The sequence below is a fragment of the Ruditapes philippinarum genome, unplaced genomic scaffold (assembly GCF_026571515.1).
Source record: "Ruditapes philippinarum isolate M1 unplaced genomic scaffold, ASM2657151v2 ctg767_1_1_1_1, whole genome shotgun sequence".
NCBI classification, from domain to species: Eukaryota; Metazoa; Mollusca; class Bivalvia; order Venerida; family Veneridae; genus Ruditapes; species Ruditapes philippinarum.
Window position 1 is genome coordinate 314,664 of NW_026866214.1, and position 12,716 is coordinate 327,379.

At 33.5% G+C, this 12,716-nt stretch overlaps 2 protein-coding genes across 4 annotated transcripts; one reads left to right on the top strand and one right to left on the bottom strand.

The window, feature by feature from the left end:
- Positions 1 to 1,261: 1,261 nt before the first annotated feature.
- LOC132731728 (F-box only protein 30-like) lies at positions 1,262 to 7,439 on the bottom strand. The gene is made up of 3 exons (XM_060717953.1): positions 7,353 to 7,439; positions 5,248 to 6,893; positions 1,262 to 2,538 (listed from the first exon to the last, which is right to left on the bottom strand). Exons 2-3 carry the CDS (start codon positions 6,874 to 6,876, stop codon positions 2,266 to 2,268), a joined length of 1,902 nt encoding a protein of 633 aa, XP_060573936.1. The 5' UTR covers positions 6,877 to 6,893; positions 7,353 to 7,439; the 3' UTR covers positions 1,262 to 2,265.
- LOC132731729 (kelch repeat and BTB domain-containing protein 4-like) lies at positions 7,379 to 11,999 on the top strand. 3 transcript variants are annotated; one of them, XM_060717955.1, is made up of 3 exons: positions 7,379 to 7,510; positions 8,099 to 8,335; positions 9,077 to 11,999. In XM_060717955.1, the coding sequence occupies exons 2-3, from the start codon at positions 8,105 to 8,107 to the stop codon at positions 10,673 to 10,675; spliced, it is 1,830 nt and encodes a 609-aa protein (XP_060573938.1). In that variant the 5' UTR covers positions 7,379 to 7,510; positions 8,099 to 8,104; the 3' UTR covers positions 10,676 to 11,999. The 3 variants fall into 3 exon arrangements, with proteins under 3 accessions (XP_060573938.1, XP_060573939.1, XP_060573937.1); XM_060717956.1 differs by having other exon boundaries at positions 7,391 to 7,482; XM_060717954.1 differs by lacking the exon at positions 7,379 to 7,510 and having other exon boundaries at positions 8,044 to 8,335.
- Positions 12,000 to 12,716: the final 717 nt, after the last annotated feature.

Below are 12,716 nucleotides of genomic sequence, written 5' to 3' on the forward strand. Positions count from 1 at the left end.
TAAAAATCATCGTTGAAAGGGGCGGGGACTGTTAATTATTAGTAAACAGTTACTATGAACACACTCTCTGAAATAAACATGAATTATCAACACATCTATATTTGGCACCATATTGTTAGCATTTAATATGCAGCAGTGTGCAAAACAAATAATTTATACTTCCATCACATCATCATTATACAGTAACGTATAAATTTTCCCGAATTTTGACAAACCATCTGGGATTTGATTTTAGTTTTTACCCAATACCCTTATTATGAAGTAAAAACAAATTTAAATAGATGTTATCCGGAACTCAGAAGATGTGGGTTTTCCCCATCTAATCCAGAGGTACTAACAAACTTTTACCATTATAGCAGCTTCACAGTGCACTACCTGTCACAATAATCAACCTATTGCACTTATCTGTAAAAGTTTGTTTGTACCTATGAATCCATAGCTAGAAAGAAAAATAAAACGCCCAAAATATTCTTAATTCTGGAGTCCTATTGGAATACACATAAGAAATTAATGTAAATGGCATAAAAAATCAATTATTTGCATATTTTGCATTTAATAGCACATTTTTCTTTATATTTCAACATTAATATGCATTATTACAATACTGCATTTAATATCATTTCTTTATTATGCAATATTTATCAATTTTTCCCATTACTAACAGATTGCTATTAGTTTAAACAAAACTACTATTGGCCTGATAAAATTTGACAAAGACAGTTGCAAAATTGGGGTACCTGAACCCATTTAAAGGGATATTCAGGCAAAATAATGGCAAAAATATAAAAATGATTTTCTGTACTCAAATCACCCTAAAATGACATTTCTTAAAGTCCCAACATGGATTTCTGTATAAATTCTATATATTTTGGGTTTGAAGTTTAAATATATCTATATATGTTGAACGAAATTTTGACGCGAACAGAATCACCGAATAGTTTAAAAACAAGTCATGCGATTTGAACAAACCCTGGAAGTTACAATAACAAATATTGTGGATATTGTATGATTGAAACAAGTCTAAGTAATTGATTTGACATGTTTTTTAACGTTTCCAGAGTACAGAGTGACAACTATTGTGAAATTTTAGCGCTCTAACCTGACCCACGCGGGTCAAGTTAGGAAAACACCATTTTATTCTTTATATGGAGAAAAGTTTTGTTCCTTTGACTGTTTAGTGTATTCATTTTGAGGACATTTACAGAATAATGAATGAAAATTTCAAAACTAAGAAATGAAAACTTTGCCTGTGTCTCCCTTTAAGATCAAAAGTTGAAGTCAAATTATCAATTTCTAAAAAATACTGTACTGAATGAGCAAAAGAAGAAGTTCAAATTATGCAAAAATCTATATAAACGTATTTGGTATTTCTTAAAATATTAAAGTATAATTCTTTTTTTAATATATCCTTTTTTAATAACCAACTTTCAAGATAAGAATTTCTTGTAAAATCAATACCCAGCAAGTTTAATAGTAACCATAGCAATACTTTGCAATTGTTCCCAGATTGATGATTATTTCATGTTTTGTTTTTTTATTTATTTTTTTTCAAATATCTTACTGTATACATTTAAACTTTAAAAAGAAACCTTACGGAAAAAAAAAAGGAAGTACTAGTGTAGTTACCATGGAAAAGAAAATGGTTCCGATATATTTTATTAATGAAAAATTACTTGTTAGACATAACTTTTTGAAATATTGCCCAGCAACTTGAAACAAAAGGCCAATGATGGCCCTTAAATGAATCACATTCATGAAAATTTTAACTGCATTACTTCTGTGCTCCGTAAAGCAAGATTATTACAAACTCTATGACGAGTAGCAGATCACTATTTTGTGCCAAGTGTCAGTGACCTTGACCCTGTGACCTAGATTTTCCTAATATCTAGATAGTAAAACAATTATTATTTCCGAATACCTTATGAAATTAAGTTTCATAACAAAACATTCATACCGTGAACCTGTATATTTGAAATAAACATAAATATTACTTTTCCAAAACTGAAAATATGACCTTATAAAGAAAAGTAGAAAAACGTATTTTTAGCAGTGACCTTGACCTAAATAGAAGTGACCTTAAAATAAAAGATATTAGTCAATAGATGTAGATAAAACAAGAATCAGGAAGTAACTACATTATATGAAGTTTTAAGGACAGTTGCAAACTAAAGAATAGCCAAAGCAGCAAGTATATGTTCAATTGAAAAAAAATTTGTTAAGGACCTAAAAATAACTTTTTAAAATGAACTCTTTTCCATCTTGAGGTCAATATACATGTATTCTATAATGAGAAGGTCTGTTTCCACACTCCAGCGATTTTCTTGCTTCCCTTTTCTTACACATCAGTTCTTTTCTACTCATACCCTCCACTTGTTCAACATCATGAACCAGTTTTAGCCCATCAATATCAAAATGGGTGTTCTTATGTATATCACTGTTAAATGCACAAACTTTCAAGTGATTCGCTATTGCACTAGAACTGTTGTCATTTAAATGCCACTGCTTGACCGGTTGAAATCCTACGCTGAACTGCCATTTCTGAGAAATAAAAGAAAAGACTGTTAAAAGATAGCAAATGGTAAGCAAGATCTAAAAATGATTTTAAAGGGACTCCTCTGAGTTTTTTTTTTGACATGACAAGACTGGAAATATATTTTTTAGAGATTTGTTGTACATTTGTAGTTCTGGATGAATAACTTGTGTGCAAATTTTCAGATAATTTCCTCATTATTTTTTTTTGAGAATAATCATTTTTATTGTGCAATATGACCCAAAAATGAAAATTTAATTATTATCATTATCATTAATCATTATTTTTGTTTGGATATTTTCCATTTTAAGTGCATCAGTTGATCTACATGTATGTAATAATTTCAAATTTTAAAATTTTAGACTTTTTGACCTCATAGGAGCTCCTTTAATGACATACATGTATATATTTGTATAAAACCAACTAGGAATTCTCTACTTCGGAATCACTCAACAAAATAACACAGGTGAAAGAAAGAAAAAGAATATTTTAATAATGACAACAAACCCCCGCAATCTATCTTCATGAAAGGCCATCACTCATTGGTTGATATTGAGTCTAAAATCTTATAAACCACTGGGACGTTCTCTTAAATAACAGCTTAAAATTTAAAATCATGAAATCAGACCAAAAATACGTTCAAAGTGAGTACCAACATCCTTTGAGTACATAGTTATTTAAAAATCAAACATGAATATTGGCTTTCATTATTATTAGTACATCAATATAATTATTGAAACGTTAAAATTGTTTACTTAACCACTGAGAAGTGCATCCTTAGCACATAGTAAATGCATGTATAATTTAAACAGAATGTTTTAGAAAATGACTAGATTTTCAAAGTTATTCAGATACAGAATTTAATTATTATGTTTACGATTCAACAATTATCTTGCCCTTTGACCTACGAATTCTGTTTTAACTCCTCAAAAGAGGTTGGTACCCACCTTTTATCTCCATGCCTAGTCTGCCTTTCATTAAACATATCTTGACCATGGGACCGGGGCTGACCATTGCAAAAGTCATAAATCATCTGGAACGGTTCCTCTTTCATATTTCTATCTACGGGACGATTATATGGGCATATTTTAAGATGGTCATGTATGGGAGAACCTGTCTCTTTGAAGTCCCATTCATGTATAGGACTAAATGATGTACTAAATTGCCATTTCTGTAAAGAAAAGATAAAGTAACAAAACATTCAAAGTTTAAAGGAGCTCCACTTAGGTCAAAAAGCATATAAATATAAAGTTTGAAATTCTTGCATAGATCATGTGATACGTTTAAAATGGAAAAATCTGCAAAGGAAATTAAAAAAAATATACCAAGAATTACACTGTAAATTGAGTTTTTGCAGGATGCTTAGCCCAATTTGAGCGGAAAGTGTTGCAGTGCTTTCATTTTTGTGTATGATGATTTTGCATAATAAAATTGAATATTCTGGAAAATGGGGAGAGGGAATGATCTGAAACTTTGTACACAAGTTTTTGGACAAGACCTACATCAAATGGTACACAAATCTTGGAAAAATATTTCCAGTCCCGTCATGTCAAAAACCTCAGTGGAGTCCCTTTAAAACCATGATGCATGAATGACTTCTATGGGTTGGACTGCATTTACTTTAAATATACAAGTCTGAAGTTTGTCCATTATACATTATTTTACATGTTCTTGCACAACTTATTTAGATCCTTGCCCTGGAACTAAAGTTACAATCATAAACTGCTTAGTTTGACATAAAATGTTGCATTTGACCTTAAATGTTATGTTTGACCTTCATTTCTTTTTATGGTTCAATGAATGTGTCTGTAATCTAGAATAAATGGACCCAAGGTTGTAAGTCATTTTTATACTGGTAAAATACCAGTACATGCATATACTGAAGGATGGAGCAGAAAAAACCCATAAAAATCAACATTTTTACAACTACATTCATTAAAACAAAGCACAGAAAATTGTCACAAAACCATATTTTTTAGCCAATATTACATGATACACATGAAATAATTATGAGTGAAAAAAAAGGGCCATAACTCTGCAAAAAAATTCTTGATAATATGCATAAGCCGGTAAGGGTTCTACATATAGATGAAATTTGGTTGAAATTACTTTTGGAAATGTAGGAAGAGTTGCACATATGCCAAACTGGCTGCTTTTTAAAAAACACCGATATAATATTCAGTGTTACCAGTTACCTGATTGATAACCAAGCAAAATATTGGTATCATTTGGCAGGTTACATAAGTCAGACTTTTACACTTAAAGAAACTTGCTAAATTCAAATATAAACCGAAATTGTAATTTAACAATTCATTGTAAATTTTAAGGATTTTGATATAAAAATGCTGAAATTAAGCAGCCAAACAGAAGAAACTGTTAACTTCAGTTTCATTGATACAAAAGCTAGGATTGTGCTCTTTGTTGGTTTGTGCTGTCATTATTACTGCTTGCATTTACAGGGTTACAAAATATCCCATTACTATTTTTCTTCATTATTTCTAAAAGTTATATGGGAATGATAAAAAAAGATAAGTAAAAATAAAGGGGAAACAACTCCAGTCACAGATCTTTGAAAGGGAGAAACCTTTACAAGAAAATGAACTCAAGACAGAAAGAAAAAAAGAAAAAAAAGAAGTAGAAAATCACCACAGAACAAACAAAGACACTTTAAGCAATTTAAAATCTGATTTTGAGCATGACCAAAAATAAGTTTTTACCTTGTAAGCTATCTTCCACAGCGACCCCGATTCTTCAGGGCTTCTCTTTTCCCAGACAAGGGAGACAATTCCCCGTTCATCAAGAAGACTACAGCACACACTCTGCAAAAGTTTGCAGGTCATCGACAAATGCTGGATACTAAAACTATCTAAATTCCGTGCGATGTTTTGCAATACTTCAAATGGGAGGTCTGTCAATGAATTCAAGCTTCCATCAAAGTCTCTTTGAAGCTTAACAGGCGACACTTCCCGAGACTCTGATTTGTATCTAGGAATCACACGAATTGTGGAATCACATTTCAATGAGGTGAGTATCTCCGGGGTAGCCTCCCTTAGACGTCTTCGTCCAGCAGTTGTACGAATATCTTCATCTTCTGTAAAATTCGTTGTTATATGGTCTTTGTCTGTCTCAAACTCGTTTCCATCGCGCAATCCAAGACTTTGAAGAACGGCACTGTGTACAATCGAACCACTTGGTTTCTTTGGTTTAAACCTTTCAAAAGCAAAAGTGCATCCAAGATATGACAGGGGACAGCGTTGTTCAAACCAGTTATTCAAATTGCACTGTATATCAGAGTGGTAGTTCTTCACATGCCAAGGATATTCGTCTCTTCTAAATTCCCTACCACAAAGAAATGTGAACATTTTCAACGGCTTTGCTTGATACGATGATATGAAATGCATACTTAGATCTAGACCGAGAATCTCAAACAGTTTTTTCTCTGTATAGTAAATTCCTAGCTCGTCTTCTTCTTCGTTGTTACTGGCTACGGCTGAGGAGTAATCATTTTGCATATAAGGTTTATCGCTTGAGCTTTTATTAGAGTCCTGTATACTAGTTGTCTTTAATGTTTTATCTAGATTCTCAACATCTTCATTAGCATTGCTCGATATCTCTTTCATTTTTGCAATTTCCGCTAAACGCTTAAGACCTTGTTTACCAGTCACATAATCTAAAGCTTTAGTTAAACTTTCAGTAGTTTGTTTTGAAGCGGCATACAATTGCTTTGAGCTATTTTTAGACAATTGATTTGATATGGTTTGCATCAGCCCTGCAGGGGGCTCTGTAAGATCCCAGGGAGTTCCCGACTCATCATCGGACACCTGCGAAGTTTCTGATGTGGGGCTATCAAGAACACTTGAGTGGGACTGAATAGGCACTGCTGGGTAACACTGAGTTATGGCATTCCGCAATATTCTTCTCGTTTTCCGAGGTGTTTTGAATGATTCCATTAACATTTTCTGATCCCTCATGGCAAAGGCAACATCAATTTGACCACATTTTACATGAGGGTTTTTGAAAGGCATAGGGGCTTTCCAGCCTTTGTCCTGCGAATGCATTGGCCAGCGATTCCATTCTCTAGGACATAGCACCACACTTGCTGGACATACTGGTAAATGTTCTGATAATTTTTCTCTAGTTAGCTCAACAGGGCAGCCATTTATATGGTTTATACATTGTACTTTTTCTTTCAAACAAATATTCTTGTGATCCTGGCTCTTACAACCATGAAATCGTGAGCCACACCCTGCTTGGCAGTAAACTAGTGAGCATGAAGTGATGTCATCTGGTTTGACCATACAATTCATTCGGTGACAGAATTCGCAATGATCATGTTTGGCAGCCATCTTGGTCTATAACTGCTCTGAAATTGCAAGAGACATAACTAAGACTTGATATGATATTCAAATGTACATGTAGCAGGTTTTAAGTCACAATCTTGTTTTGTACAGGGATACCATTAATTTTGCAACACTAAGTTATTATTATAGCATATTTAATTTCTCCGAAACTTATTATTTACATTGATTTTTAATATTATTTCTTGTCGTAACAGAAATAATAAAAATCATTTTACCATACCCCGTCATTGAAGATCGATCAGCTGTTTATAGGTCGGGTACCCCACCCACAAAATGTAACGCTAAATTAATTTGATTTGCTAACTACACTTACATATGAGCGAGAAACAACCCTTTTCTCTGTTTAAAAATGAAATTGAACACATGAAATATACATATAGCGTCCTTAATGGGTGATTTATAAACTAAGATTTTGTTAAATCTAATTACTTAGTTAATCGGGTTTTAAAACTTTTGTTTACCTCAAATTTCTTTAGACGGTGCAACTCACTTATCTCAAGGTTCATTGATCCTACCAGAAAACAGTTAATCTGCGCACATATCTGGAGTTTCTTTCAATATAGCAGTTGCCGTTAAATAACCAGACTAAAGGTATTTTAAAAAAGTCATCAATTGTCAGGTAAATTACAAGCTTGAATTATGCGAATTATTCTATTTGTCTTGTATAAATAGACATTTACATCATAAATATCTACTTTCGCTTTCGATTTCGAATATCAAAAAAGGAATGATCTGCATCTGATAGCTTTTTATCAATACTTAAGTCCAATTCCCTAACATGAAATGCACCATTAATTGTAACTCCAGTCCCATCATTCCCGGAGATTTTTGCAGAAATCAATGTATTCAAATTCAAGTTGTAGATCTTATTAAATTTGTAAAATTGAGAATTTTTAGGATTAATGACCCGACAAATGAACCAAAAGCATGCATTTCTTTTATGTGTACCTGTTACACCATATATAATACACGTTAGACCATTTAATAAGGTTCACTCTTAATCTGTATTAATTTAATCTAAGAGAATCATTTTTCTTATAATATGTTTATTTTTAGTTCTGGCTTCCATAACTTTATATATATGTCGCTTTTATTCCAGAAGTACTATAAAACCTGTTTGCTGAAGTCTCTTTAGCTGATTTATTTTAATTTCTTTAATAACAAAGACAAGTCAAGTACAGAACCAGATTCTCTGAAATACTTACAGATAAAAATGGCAGTAGTCCTACACACAGCCAAAAAGCGGCCAGTTGATAGTCAAGAATTAGCACGGTTGTCACGATACTGGGACATGTTCAGCAAAGGATTAAACGAGGAGCGCTTGTCTGAGAAATACACAGACTTTACAGTCCTTTCCGATGATCAGAAGACTTTCCCATGCCATAAGGTTGTTCTCGCTGCAGTTTCGCCGTTCTTTGACACCATGTTCCAAACTGAAATGCAGGTAAATGCAATGGATGTATTGTTGTATATTTAACATACATAATTTTTCGTCTTAAAGACTCATCTTAATTTCAAGCCTTTTAAAAATATGTATAATACAAAAGGGACGGGCCAATATTTTATAAATTTACCTAATTAATTTACTACAACTTAATAACCACTGATTAAAATTAAGGATAATAATTTTATGTCATGTACCTCCGGAAATAACCATAATTGTCAAATTAATGTTGCTTGTCATTATACTTCAACAAGATCATAAGATCTTAGAGGAACTCCACTGAGGTATTTTGACATGATGGGACTGAAAATATTTTTTCCAGATAAATGTACAATTTGATGTAGGTTTAGACCACTAATCTTTGTGCAAAATTTCAGATCAATCGCGCACTTCGTTTTTCCAGATTAATTATTCAAATTGTAAAAAAATGACCCAAAATGAAAAGCGTTTAAATGCTTTCCACTCAAATAGGGCTAAACAAAAGCATAAAAATATGATTTTCAATTTATTTCAAAAGTATATTTCTTAAATATCTTGCTTATATTTCTGTTAAAAGTGTCCCAGCTCATTTATGTAAGAAATTCAAATGTTATGTTTTTAGGCTTTTAAACCTCAGTGGAGTTCCTTTAAGATTCAATAAATAGGAACCCCGCTCTTTTATTGCCCATACCAATTGCAGTTGTTCGGTCAGGCACATTCTTAATATTCATATTAAATATAATATATGTTATTTACTTGCAGGAGACGCAACTAGGACAGGTTCCGCTACCATTTGATGCGGAAACAGTGGATCTTGTTTTACAGTATATTTATGCAGGAAAAAATGTCATAACCGACCAGAACTATGTTGCTCAGATATATTTTGCTGCAAATTACCTCCAAATCTCTACACTTGTTACTGACTGCGAAAATTTGCTGTCCAGGGGTATGCAAGACGATATCAGCCTTGAAGTTTGGCAGATAGCTAAACAGTTTAGAAATCTAGAAGTTGCTGAAATCGCTAAAAGTATTGTACTTCAGAACTTCAGCGATTTTTGTCACATTGATAGCATTGGCCGGATTGGTATCGAAGACCTGAAAGTTCTGCTCCAAGATAAGATGACCAATTGTAGCGGAAAGATAAAATGTAAGGCAGCATGGGTGTGGCTTATAGCTCAACAAAGCCCTGATTCTTCAACCGCCAATGATTTGATAAGTGCTCTTGTTGCTTCCGAGAACGTAGACAATGAAGATATACTTGACGTATACCAAAATGACTGGGATGAATTTCTGCAAGAAAATGTCGATATTGAAAAACTTGATTCATCTAGAACACTTTGGAAAACTGTCTGCAGTGACCTATGGATACAAGCAGAAGAGGGAGTCGGTTCCAGGCATATTTCTACAAATGAATGTTTGATTGTAGTGGGTGGGACCCCATTGGAGGAAAGTAGACTTACCTTGTTCAATTTCAAGAAGAAGATTTGGTATGATTTAGAAGCAGACAAATGTGAGCTTGGGCATCGCTATGCTGTTTGCTCACTTGGAAGTATTCTGTACCTTAGTGGTGGCACTAAAAATCAGAAAGGTTTCATGAGTTTTAATGATTACACAAAGAGGTGGGATAATCAGGCTCCTTTGCCAGTTGGTAGAGAGCAGCACAATATGTGTACAGTTCCAGATAACAGTATAAGATCCGAGCTTCGGACCGTTGATCGAAAGATTTACGTTTTGGGCGGGACTTCGCAGCAAGAACCAGCCCTGACGGATGTTCACGTGTACAATATCGGAACCATGACATGGTCGAAATGCGGCAATTTGGCTTATGCAGTTGCGGCAGCTTGTTCAACAGTTGTTGGTCAAAGAATTTATTTGTTAGGCGGGGCTTTGGTTGGCGGAAATAGTTCTAGACAACCGTCAAATAAGATACAATGTTTCGATACGAGTAAAGGATATAGCTGGAACATAGACCAAACTCTTCCATTCAAATCGAAATTGCAAAAGATGGGGGCTGTTTGTTTCGACAGTGAAAAGGTTGGTCATCGGGTCTATGTTGTACATAACAGAATGATTTACCAACTGAAGTTCAACAAGCACACCGGTGTTGATATAAAAGAAGTTTGTGCCGTTTCAAATGCTCCAACAAAAGGTTTTGCGGTATCTAATTTTGGAGACAAGCTGTTTATTTTCGGTGGTGAGGATGACAGTTTCAAAAGCTCGAAGGGTATTTTACAGTATGATATAAGCTCTGAGAAAGTAGTTTCTCTGCCAATAAAACTACCATTTGAAATGAAGGATTTTATGCATACTGCAATTCCGGTACCAGATTCATGGGTTTTGACGGAATTAACCGAAAAGTAGCGGAAATTACTGATACGCGAAGGAAATGTACAGTGGAAGGCGGAATTAATTGAATTTTGTCCAAAAAAAATCACCCAAAAAACTGGAAGTTTGACATTTATTTGAATTAAAGATAAATCAATCAGTGTTTTGCTAAATATATCGTCACATTAGTACAATAACAGATTAAGTCCGTCTAAATTTAATTAGAAGTTAATCAGTTATTCCACTAAGGTGACGATATTTGCGTTTAATATGTCTTGTGCCACAAGTTGTGGCCGAACTTAGCTAGTCGATTTTTGTTTTTGCTTCAGTCATGATGTATGATTTGAACAGTAATTAATTTAGTTCATTAATCAAGAAATGATCGATGTGTCATTTTATATTCTTATCAATGTTATTGAATGATACATTTTGTAGATGTTAATTTATAACTATTTGCCATTGCTGTATTTTGACAAGTACTTTAACAAGTGTTTGTATTTTACTTTAAAAGCTCAATAATTATGCATTGTACCAAGTGCCATAACTCGTCCTGAACGTCATTTTCTATCAGCTGTTATCCCGGTACGGCTGTTACCCGTTTTTACACAGATATAGTTGACAATTTATAATTATTTGCTATTGTTGTATCCCAAGTGCCAGAATTAACTCGTCCTTAACATGATTTTCTGTTTTCTGGGTACTAAGCAATAATATACATTTGCGGAAGGTCGGTATATGGACGTGTTTCTTCTCAGGTGTTACAAAATTTAACAGCTTGGAACAATCCGAGATTTTCGGGTCTTCATATATACCATAAAAGATAAAATGTTGACGTAAATATATTAGCTAATAGTTCCCAAACAACTATATATTATTTAATTATCCGGGTAAAAATTAAGAAAGATACATGTTGTTATATGAAGTAAAAATACCATGCATGTGAATAAATAAAGTAAGGTCAGCCTATGTAAGGCAAGATCCACACAAATGACATTAACGGTTAGTAATTAATGGGTCAAAGATAATTATAGTTAAATGGTATATTGCAGTTATCATGCATGCTATTGTATTGACTGTGTATAGTCATGCATACAAATATACTCAAATTCTGGAACAGGAGGTGATAACTCTTTGCCCCCAGTATAGAGCCAGGACAATCTATACATTGTGCGTAGTCTGGTCGGGCTCTTTTAGCTAGTGTTGACTGTTGATAGCTAAATTTTATATTAAAATTCCCCACTAAATGGATTGTTCCAAAGTCAAAACAGGGCAAACCCATTGCACAAATAAATTCAGTAGGTATGTTATTGAGTATTGCAATGGTATAAATGCATGCTATGTAATAAATTGTGGATTTATATACGTTTGCCTATCGTTTCCTCAAATTTAGTTAGTGTAATGAATGGATTTCATGCTATATACAAAATTACATGTTTTCATATTGTTAGTGATTGCATATATGTGAGCGAACAATGTTTGAGCTTGATTGGGTTTTTACGTCACACCTACACGTACTGTACAGTATAAGTCTTATGGCGACGTTCCAGCTTTACTGGTGGAGGAAGACCTCAGGTGCCCTTCCGTGAATTATTTCAGGCACGAACGGGCACCTGAGTAGAACCACCGACGTTCCGCAAGCTAGCTGGATAGCTTCCTCACATGAAAGAATCCAAAGTTCCTGTCGGGATTCGAACCCAAAGTTCAATAAATCTAGTATTAATTGGTTACTTAATTTGATAAACAGATTTTTGTTAAAAAATCTTAGTGTCAAAAAAACTATTTAAGAAAAAGTAAGAAAACAGCTATTATGGTTCGGACATAGTCTAGATATAAAGCTGTCAATCTGACCTTGACCTCAAACAAAAGTTGTCTTTAGGACAGCAACGCTCGACTATTCGTAGTGCTTGATAGTAAAAAAGCCTTGATAATGATATATTTTCTAAGTTAACAAAAGGGCAAAATTTGTCTTTAAATCCATGTTACAGTTAAAAGCCTTGAAGAGAGTCCTATTATGCTCTCAAAGAGAAATATAAAATTTCATCTTGTTTGAGGTGGTATGCAAACTTAAATACAAATT

What these genes read in the sequence shown, in the direction of transcription:
- LOC132731728 (XM_060717953.1), bottom strand. Translation starts at nt 6,876, where the DNA reads ATGGCTGCCAAACATGATCATTGCGAATTCTGTCACCGAATGAATTGT. An exon ending in TGTGGAAGATAGCTTACAAG is followed by an intron (nt 2,539 to 5,247) that starts GTAAAAACTTAT and finishes TTTATTTCTCAG; the next exon opens with AAATGGCAGTTCAGCGTAGG.
- LOC132731729 (XM_060717955.1), top strand. Translation starts at nt 8,105, where the DNA reads ATGGCAGTAGTCCTACACACAGCCAAAAAGCGGCCAGTTGATAGTCAA. An exon ending in TGTTCCAAACTGAAATGCAG is followed by an intron (nt 8,336 to 9,076) that starts GTAAATGCAATG and finishes ATTTACTTGCAG; the next exon opens with GAGACGCAACTAGGACAGGT.